The sequence below is a fragment of the Oryzias latipes genome, chromosome 4, assembly GCF_002234675.1.
Source record: "Oryzias latipes chromosome 4, ASM223467v1".
Lineage (NCBI taxonomy): Eukaryota > Metazoa > Chordata > Actinopteri > Beloniformes > Adrianichthyidae > Oryzias > Oryzias latipes.
Window position 1 is genome coordinate 29,419,566 of NC_019862.2, and position 10,063 is coordinate 29,429,628.

General features: G+C 37.8%; 2 protein-coding genes across 2 annotated transcripts; both read left to right on the forward strand.

The window, feature by feature from the left end:
* Positions 1–816: 816 nt before the first annotated feature.
* LOC105354013 (chemokine XC receptor 1-like) lies at positions 817–2,406 on the forward strand. Its single transcript, XM_011474503.3, has 2 exons — positions 817–862; positions 984–2,406. The coding sequence occupies exons 1-2, from the start codon at positions 823–825 to the stop codon at positions 1,976–1,978; spliced, it is 1,035 nt and encodes a 344-aa protein (XP_011472805.1). The 5' UTR covers positions 817–822; the 3' UTR covers positions 1,979–2,406.
* A 1,802-nt stretch (positions 2,407–4,208) lies between these two features.
* LOC101174739 lies at positions 4,209–10,009 on the forward strand. Its single transcript, XM_011474506.3, has 13 exons — positions 4,209–4,585; positions 4,709–4,892; positions 4,982–5,130; positions 5,216–5,307; positions 5,432–5,609; positions 5,698–5,751; positions 5,858–5,920; positions 6,598–6,678; positions 6,768–6,859; positions 6,928–6,986; positions 8,526–8,702; positions 8,796–8,827; positions 8,974–10,009. The coding sequence occupies exons 1-13, from the start codon at positions 4,559–4,561 to the stop codon at positions 9,082–9,084; spliced, it is 1,299 nt and encodes a 432-aa protein (XP_011472808.1). The 5' UTR covers positions 4,209–4,558; the 3' UTR covers positions 9,085–10,009.
* Positions 10,010–10,063: the final 54 nt, after the last annotated feature.

The window sequence follows — 10,063 nt, forward strand, 5'->3', positions numbered from 1 at the left end:
TAAAAACGAATACACACAAACACACAGACACACACATATACACATTGTTCATAACAAGCAGTCCAGAAGATCACATTAAACACGAAGAATTGTTCAAACTACTTAAAATCTGAGCTAAAAAGATGAGATGGATTTGAGTGAGGGCTTCACCACTGTGGGGGGTTTTAGGAAAAACTCATCTTTCAGCAGACCTGTTCCTGAGGACCTGAGGGCTAAAAATATTTCCAATAAAAATAAAGATGTAATTCCCTGTAGACTTTTATTGACCAATAAACCATCTTAAAATTGATCCTGACACTGACTGGGAGCCAGTGCAGACATTTCAGGATTGATGTCATGTGTTCCTTCTTTCTGGTCGTGGCGAAAAGGTGTTCAGCTGAGTGTGAGAAATGTGAGATATAGTGTTTGGCTGCTCCTTTCCACTCTTATAAACTGTTAACAATATTTGCTTTAATTCCCTCTTGAAAATGCCAGTAGGTATTTTCCAGTATTTGCTTTAAATGCGCACTTTGTCAATAATTTCTTCTATGTTAAAAAATAATAATAAATCCGTCAATTCTCTCTCTCTAACAGACACACAGAATTGCGCATGCACACATCTTCCTTACATGAGTTTTGCTTAAACTGATGTTTATTTATGTTCTTGTTGGTTTTGAACTAATCCCAGGTATAATAGTATTTTAGAATAGTATTCAAGTACTGTGGCATCCTCCCTCTCACCTACAGAAAACAAAGCAGGAACAGGAAATAAAGCAGGAACAGGTAAAAAAAACATTTAATATAAAAACACTGAACTTCTAGTTTCCCTACGAGTTCATCAAAATGGTTCCTCTTGCATCGACTGAGCTCTCTGAAAGAAACGGTAAGTTCCCATCGACTCATTCATTCGTTTGTTTATTTTTAATCACTTTTTACTTCTCGTGTGAGAGGGAATCCTCTTCCAGGACTGTAACCATTTCTTTCTTTCTATGGTTTTTTTTCAGATTTCAATTTTTCCTATGATGACGACTATGAGAGTGAAGTCTGTGAGAAAGGCGGGGTGGTTAAATTTGGATCGTTTGTCACTCCTGTCTTCTTCTCAGTCGTGATCACACTGAGTGTTACAGGAAACGTCCTTGTCCTTGTGATCTTGGCTTTGTATGAAAGCCTTAAATCTTTAACCAACATCTTCATCCTCAACTTGGCGATCTCTGACCTGGTTTTCACCCTAGGCCTGCCCTTCTGGGCCTACTACCACGTTTGGGGGTGGCAGCTTCCGGAGATTCTCTGCAAGATTGTAAATTTTGTTTTTTACACTGGATTCTACAGCAGCATCCTGTGCCTGACCGCCATGACCATTTACAGGTACATGGTTGTGGTCTGTACGCTCTCTGACCGATGCCGTCCGAAACTCAGCACTGGGATTTTTCTGTCTTTTCTGATGTGGACCATCAGCGTTGGTGGGGCCATGCCCTCTCTGCTCCATACCTCCATCATCAAAATCCACCACAAGGATAGAGAATCTTGGGGCTGTGAATACAGCTCCGAATGGTGGAAGCACATGTCTACCTACCAACAAAACCTCTTCTTCCTGTTCGCCTTTGCAGTGATGGCAGTCTGCTACATTCAGATCTTACAGAAAGTCAGAAGAACGAGATCTCGCACAAAGAGCCGAGCGGTCAAGTTGGTGTTCTGCATCGTGACGGTGTTCTTCGTGGGCTGGATGCCCTATAACATGGTCATCTTTTTAAGAGCTTTGTTTCCTTCTTTAGGGTTTGAGGACTGTGAACAAAGTAACCACCTCGACTACGCATTCTTCGTGTGCCGGCTCATCGCCTTCTCTCACTGCTGCCTGAACCCGGTCTTTTATGCGTTTGTTGGGGTCAAATTTCGGAGGCATTTGAAGTCAATGCTGCAGGCGGGGCTCAAGAGGGAGCGTCCGGTTGAAGAACAGCAAGTTAAAATCCAAAACTTCATCACGCAAGCTTCCACTTACTGAAGTCCTTCTTTTGTCTCTGTAATTTGCCGTCACTTCCTGAAATGTAACAGACATCTCCCACAGTAAAGTCTATATTCTAGTGGAAACAGAAAGTGCTTCTTATCGAATCATTTTTTTAAAAACTGCTTCAAATTTTTTCGTTTTGACTTCGGATATTGACAGAAGAAACTTATTGTAGAATACCGTTGTTTTGGTAAAACTGTCTTTGTTTGAGATATGTTAGAAAATAGATTTTAATTTAAATAAAAATAATCTGTTTACATGATTAAATGAAAAATATAAACTCAAATTAGATTTAACAACAGCCTTTGTAAGGTCAATTGATAAATAATTTGCTAAAGCAGATAATATGTAAACCTATTTTTTGGTCCATTTATTGTAAATTACACCTGAACAGACTTTATGTATTAAAAATATTCACTTTCAAATGACGTGTTTTTTGAGTTTATGTTGCTGTTTAATGAGTCTTTTTTGTCAGAAAAATAAAAAGGATAACTTAAAAGAACTGCTACAAAAAAATGGGCAGACTGTAGTTTACCTGCCAAGAATGAACAATTACTTCAAGTATAAGGTACATAAAATATGTACCTTAAAATAGGTACATAAAATTTGGAGCCCCAAATTGTTTGTAATTAAAATTGATAAATCTAATCTTGTGCAATCACACAATCAACCAATAAATCTCTCATAAATATATAAACGATCTTAAGATTGTGAAAACCAGCGCACAGATTTTAAATTTGCCATTTTATTAAATATATTTCATTTTGCTTTAAAAACGTGTTCCTTATTTTAAAGCTTGGAAAAAATGTATTTTAAAATCCAAGTTTCTGAAAAAAAGCCATAGAATTATAACAAAATTCAAAATGATTACAAATTAATATTTTAAAATGCTCCTTTAAAATAATGAACAAGTTTTTAAAGCAAAATGAAATATATTTAATATTATTGCTAATTTAAAAAAATATATATATAAAATATATAAAAATCAGATCTTTTTATATATTCATGAGAGATTCATTAGTAGATTGTGTGACTGCACAAGATCATATTAATTTTTTAATTATGAACAGTTCGGGGCTCCATAACAAAAAAGCGTCGTAATTGAACACAGACTGCTGATTAGGAGACACAGGAAACAGAAAACCTTTTGTTTACACTTTTTAATCACATAAAACTGTATGACAGTTCAAGCAGGATAGATAGGAATTGACATCAAATCAGAATTTTAAATGAATATTGCTATAAAGAGATAATAACAAACACACCCAAAATGTGAATTACATCAGAATGGAGCGGAGCAGGGAGCTTGTGGCGTATTTTCGACATCACAAATATGATTTTCTTCAAATTGCATTTTTTTCGTCTGTTCCTTATTCCCAACAGCGAAGAAATACTCAGAAATCCATTTTTGAGCTTTATTTTCCTCTTAAATGTCCTCCGTCATCAAAATAAATAACACAAAAACATCTTAGAAGCACCCAAAACATTGCTTTTGTCAGATCCTCTGTTGTTGAATCCACTTGTCTGAATAATTTTAGATTTCTTTCATGTTTCTTTTAAAAAAAAAATGCTATTCCAATGAAAATGATCATGCAACAAATGTTCTTCATTTCATTTTGATGTTACACAATTTTTGAAAAGCCCAACAGTTTTGAGATAAATGGAAAAGAGTCCCACATGACAGGTTTTCTGCAGAGAAGATTCCTGACGAACTGTCAGGTTTTGAATGTATGCATGTGTGTTTATATACATATGCAAATATAATGAAGTGTGAAACGATCCCATAAATACCCAATGAGGCCCTCAGTGGAATTCATGAAAACATCGTGCGTGTTTTTATGCATGAAAATGTCAGTCCTCAAGCTTCACTTAATGAATAATTGAGAGTGTGATGTGAGACCAAAGGCACTTTAACGGCACAAACAGAGAATGATTTATCAGTCCTGCTTGTTGGGACGAGTTCTCCTCAACTGACAGTTGGTGTAATTGAAGAACCAAGATGATGTTTTTTTTTTGTTCTTCTTTCTCAGAATAAAATCTGCGGAAATAGATGCTGTGATATCACAAACTTTGTTTATTATAAAAATAAAACCTCGATTTGGCTCAGACAATACCAGCTTCCATCTTTGATGTGTGTTCTTCCTGTTTCTGCAGTGAAAACGCGTTTGGACTTTGTCCCATTGAGTCACTTTCAGTAATAAAACGCTGTGAGGCTTTTTCTAAGGAGAGGACAACACTGACTCCTGAAAAAGACAAAAAAGCAGAACCGAAAACAAGAAATAAAAAACTTTGAGAACTTTTTTTTTTAACAAGAGAAACCACACCAAAGACCACTTAATGAAACTGACCAATGAACTCTTTCTTCAGGGTTTGTTATCTTTTTCTTATTGTGGGAGGGTTCAACTCCCACGTCGAGCTTCCTTAATCAGTCAAGTGTTACAGTTCCGTCTAGACTGTGTGACTAGAAGAAAGAAGAGATTGTTTTGTCAGGATTTCGTGCAGTTTGTTTTACTTTTCCTAAAGAAGAGAGGACCTCATCTTCACTGAAGGCGTTGAGACACCTGGTTGGTCCAGGGGATGGGGGGGTGCTCCCTAAATTCAAAGGTAGGACAAAACTTTTCACCTTCAATGCCAGGTGAAAAGACTAAAATTCTACTTTGACTAAAAGTTAAGACTAAATAAAAACAACTTTTTCAAAGTTAATGTCAATGAATGTGCTTTTTGCAGATGTGGGTGCAGATTTTGGTTGGTTTGAATATCATCTCGAAAGCACATGGGTTTTCAGGGGGCATTTTCCCTCAGTCATGTGGATCCCTTTTACCTGAACATGATGCATTTCGTCCTGAAACATCCAACCCTCCCTTTGCTGTCGCGTTTGAATTCAGCCGGCACCCCGGTGACCCGGTTACAGGTACGCTTGCCTTTGAACATGTATGCTTGCCTTTGGCTTGAGCCTGGAGTTGTTGTTCATTTCCTCTAAATCTTCGTGTCGTTTGTCAGTGGTACTGAGGAGTGAAGGATCCACTCGGTTTAGAGGGTTCATGCTGGACGCACAGAACAGTAGTTCTATTTCTTCAAGCTCACCTGTTGGTCAATTTCTACTACTTGACTCTGACATAAGTCGACTTTTGGACTGTTATGGTTCGAAGGTAAGCAAGTCCTCCAGCTCCGTCCTCATGAGATCCAGCATGAAGGTGTCTGGTCAGAGGAATCCTTTTTGTTTCCCCGCTGCAGGGTACTGCGGTCAGTCAAAAGAACAATCAGGCAAAGTCTCAGGTGAAGGTTAACTGGACCGCAGAGGGTGAGGAGAAAGACGTCATCTTCAGGTAACCGTTTTTTGCATCAGTTTAGTTCACAAGAAACCTAAAGGTTTCCTAGTTTACCCACAATCATGTTCAAAAAGAAAAGAGGAAATTGGTGAGACTCCGTGGCTTACGTTGTGTGTCACAGGGCCACGTTTCTTGAGAGATTTGACCGTTTTTGGGATCCCATCAGCGTCCATTTACCCAGATTTACCACGACCATGGAGCCAAGCAGCCCAGAGCCAAGCAGCCCAGAGCCAACCACTAAGACAGATGTGACTCAAACTTGGGAACCCACACCAAAAAACAGCAGTGAACACACCAAGGTGAACTCCAGCCTGTCAGATTTTGTTGACATTCATTTGCTTCTGTACTGATAAAATATCTCCACGATTTCCTGTCTTCGCCTCCCAGAAAGTTGCCATCTTACTGATGTGTTTGGACAGCATTGTGGAGGAAGTAAAAATGGTATTTAATAGACACATTAACCTACCCATATTACATCATGTTATGCAAGCGGTTTAATGTTCCTGTCAGAAATGGTTGATTGCTCGCCCTCTGTGTGTTTTGGCAGGAAGTTTTCAATATTCAGACATTTTTGTTCGCCAGCAAACCCTTTAACTTTGGTTTGATTAAGGTAAGTGGAGAATTGAAGACCTTACTTTTGTTTACAATACACTTCAAAAAGAGGTCGCCTAAAAATAGGAAAATATCAAATCAAATCAAATTAAATTAAATTGACTTAAATGTAAACAAATCCAATCCAACTAAACTAAATTAAATTAAATTAAAAAAAAAATCTATCAAATCAAGTTAAATTGATTTAAACAGTAACATAAAACAAAACCTAAACAAAAAAAATAATATAAAAGCAACATTAGAAAACAGACCCCACAGCCACAAACACACACGGAAAAGAGTTTATTGATTTAAATGTCAATAGTTGGGACCTCCCTTTCTGTGGTTAGCTGCTTTGCCAGCCAGGTGGCGCCTCGCCGGCGAGGACCCAGCGGGTCCCCATCTAGAGCTGCAGCGACTGAACAGCAGCCAACCCAGAGGGACAGGATGCAACTGAGGAAGCTCTGGAAATCAAAATGAAATAAAAAGCAAAAAAACAAAGTAAATATATCAGTAAAAGTGATAATAAAATGATCACAAAACATATGCTACAGAAGTCTCAATTAGGCAAATATCTGTCAATTTAGCCTTTTAGTCTGTTTCTGTTTGCTCAGCTGCCTGGATATTTTGCTTTAGAAGCTTTACATAACGTGTAATCCAAGTCAGATCGCTTTAAAATGTGCTTTTCTATTGCAGATGTCACTTCTGATCACCAGCTCGCTGGTGTTTGCAGCAGATGTGGCGTCACTTGTTTTATTCCGAGTGTTTCCCTTTGAGGTGAGTGTCAGTTGACTCTCCATATCCTCGTCTGGGGTTTTGGATCTGCTCAAAGGTCACGTGGAGGTCGTGGGTGGATGTGCTTGCAGGTCGCTCCTGTCGCTCTGGTGAGTGTGTTGGTCTGCTTCGCTTCAGTGGAGCTGCTGGCGGCTTTCATGCCCATCGGACCCAGTCATGAGCTGTGAGTTCATTTCCACTTCTTTCTAATTCCTCTTTGCCGATCTGAGGGTTTGGTTTGTTTTTTTACAGGAAGCCGATCTGGGAACTCGTTTTACGGGGCTGTTTTGCTCTCCACCACATCCTCACAAGTAAGAAGCTGGATTTTTGCAAAGAAGAGGCCAAAAAAGTCCTTCTCAAAACAAATTCAAAATTTAGAAAACATGATGTTTTACCTTGTTATAGGTATTAAAAATCCTGCCAATCAAACTAGTAGAACTCGTCTTGGTGAGATTTCTCAAAATAAGTTTTAATTTCCTGCCAACACAAGAGCAAATTATAGCTTAAAATGAGCTAGAACAGTTATTTTTAGGTAAATTGTTCTGATCTTTGGAAACAATGTGTCTCAAAATGAGCAATTTTTGCTCAAAAAACAGACCCCTTGACGCCGGAATTTAGTCATTTAATAAAAAGTAGATTCCAAAATAATGTTTTTGTAGCCCAAGTGGTTTGATATGTGTATTTACACATACAGTTTATATATTTTCTCTCCAGATATATAATATTTTAAGTGCAACAACAGTCCAACGATCCTTTTTTCTACAACAAAATGATACTTAAGTGAGACTAAAACTAAAACACTTTAAGATAGTTTTGTCAAAAAAGTATTAGGAATTGAATTGAATTTTGTGTATTTATTTTCTGTTAAATTATACATTTTGCAGAATTTTTTTCAAAAGCCAGAATTTTGTGTTTATCAATCTGGAAAATTAAAAAAAAATGTTTTTATCATCTTGGGAACCTGGCAAAATTAAACAGTATCTTGATGTGACCTGGCAATTCCTGCTTTTATTTCTTCTCATTTAGATTATTTTAACTGTCCTTTTACATTTTTGTAAAAAACGTTCCCTAAGTCGTCTTGAGCTCGTCCAAAGCTCTGCGACGTAAACGGACACACATCACTCCGCTGTCGTCTCCTTCACTTTGGTTGCTTATTGCATTTCAAATAAATTTTCAAATTGTATTTTTGCTTTTTAGAGCCTTGCATGGTCAAACGCTGACGCAGATCTATGACCTTTTAACCCCGTACTCTTCCAGTCCTTGAGGTCTTTCAACCAACATCCCAAAAACCAGCTTTGGGACTAGAGGAGCTCATAATTCCCCTCCACTGTCGCTGCATCAGATCCACTCTGTTCAGTATTTTAAAGTCCAGCTCAAGACGCTTTTATTCAGAGGAGCTTTTAATTGATTTTATTCTTTGTTTTACTATGTTTTACTATTAATACCCCTTGTTAATATTGGATTTTTCAACCTCTCTGTGTTTGGTTTGATTTTATGCCGCCTTTTGTAAAGCAATTTCTGATTTATTTTGTAAAACATGCTATAAAAACGAAGATATTCTATTATTTCATGTAAAAAAAATCATCAAATGAATAAGTATTAGTGGTGAAACTAAACATGTTTGAGTTTATTATTAGAAAATCTGCTTTTTTTCTGGCTGATAATTTAATATCTGCATTTAAAAATGTCTGTTTTAAAAACCTTTACATAGTTTGAATTAAACGTTTTTTTAAGATGGCTTTGTAAGTCAACCTTTTAAAGGTATTTTTTGTTGGAAATCTTGTGTTTTCAACAGCAGGTCATTCTGAAAAATGTGACAGAGAAGAATCTTGATCTTTCTTTCCGTACAGCTGCTGTCATTTTCCTTGGAGTCGTCCGCTCCACGGATGTCGACAGGAGTCAGAACGGAGGCCGGTCCTGGACCCTGATAGTCATGGTTGCGTTCTCAGTTTGGATTTTACTGACTCAGATTTGGAATTTGGTGCTCTGCTTCCTCAAACAAACTATTCTGGACAGAAAGCAAACAGGTCGCCGTCTTACAGCAGGAAATTCAGCCTGAATACTAGACAGAATTTCTGCCTTTAGGGTGGATAATGTGGTTTAATGTTTGTCTTTTGCAGATCAGTCAAAACCTACCAGGCGGATCAGAACGGTGAGATGTTTTCTGGAATATTATCAGTTTTTTTAAATACATTGAATTAAAAGCAATAGAATTTCTTGTTGTTTTCTGCTTTGTTTGTGTTGTGGACACTGTCCGGTTCAGGCACAGTGATGTTTTTTTCTCTCTTGTGTCTACAGAGGAGTCTCAGTGCAACAACAGTGGCCTTGATCATCACGTCTGTAACCCTCGCCGTGGGAACTGCCGCATTCGCCATCGCCGTGATCTTTGGCATTATGGAGGAACCTTAATCTGTTTGAAAAAACAAACAAACTTTTGTGACACCGACTTCAGATCATCTCAGTGACATCACAGAAAAAGAACAAGGAACTGAATCCTGCTTACGGTCAAAACTGGGTCATTGCTCATCAGCTGACTGTGTTTTAAGGAAACTCAATGAAGCCGCTAACTAACTGACTTCTTATCAGTGTGTCCATAATGTAAATCATTTACTGGAGTTCGACTCACCTACTGAACATGCAGTCTGGCTCCAGGGCTCACCCTTACAAACAGATCAATCAAAAGCTGAATTTTTGATTTGCAACTTCAAAGAAAATGTGGCCTAAAGCCTGACTGCACATGAGAACTGGACTGAGCGCCCCCCCCCCTGGCTTTCCAAACAGTAAGTACCCGCTTCAATTGAGAAGTAAAGTCATTTTATTGGTCAGGATAATCATTCTTGCTCTGATTCTATTTAAAAGTCCTTGATAATCCTCATTTTTTTATATTTATTCTGTAGTTATAGTTATAAACTGACCAATTCGATGCCTCAATAAAAGTTATTTTATTTGCACAGATTTCAAGCGGTAGGGGCGTGGCCTTTCAACAGGCTCACTTCTGTTTGGTTTCTATAGAAAGGGTGACTCAGAAATATTCGAACCCCTGCTCACTGATGACGTCTACCAATGGTGACGTCACACTCAGTCCAGGTCTCTGATACAGTCGACGTTCCAACACTTTTCACCCTAAAAAATAAGAAAAGACATGGATTGGTCAATTGTTTATGCATTTAAGGCAGCGTTAAGATCCTATGGTGCTCATGAATGCAGGGTAGAAGCAGATCAGAGTATTTGGAAACTTCAAGTGTGCACTTGTGTTTATTCTGAGGTTAAATTTATTGATATATTATGATCAATCATTAAACAAATGTTCTGTTTGAGTCCTCGACTTCCTGAACTTCAACTTCCTCGTTTCTTAAAGTGAAATCGGAAAAGTGCTGCAAAACACAAA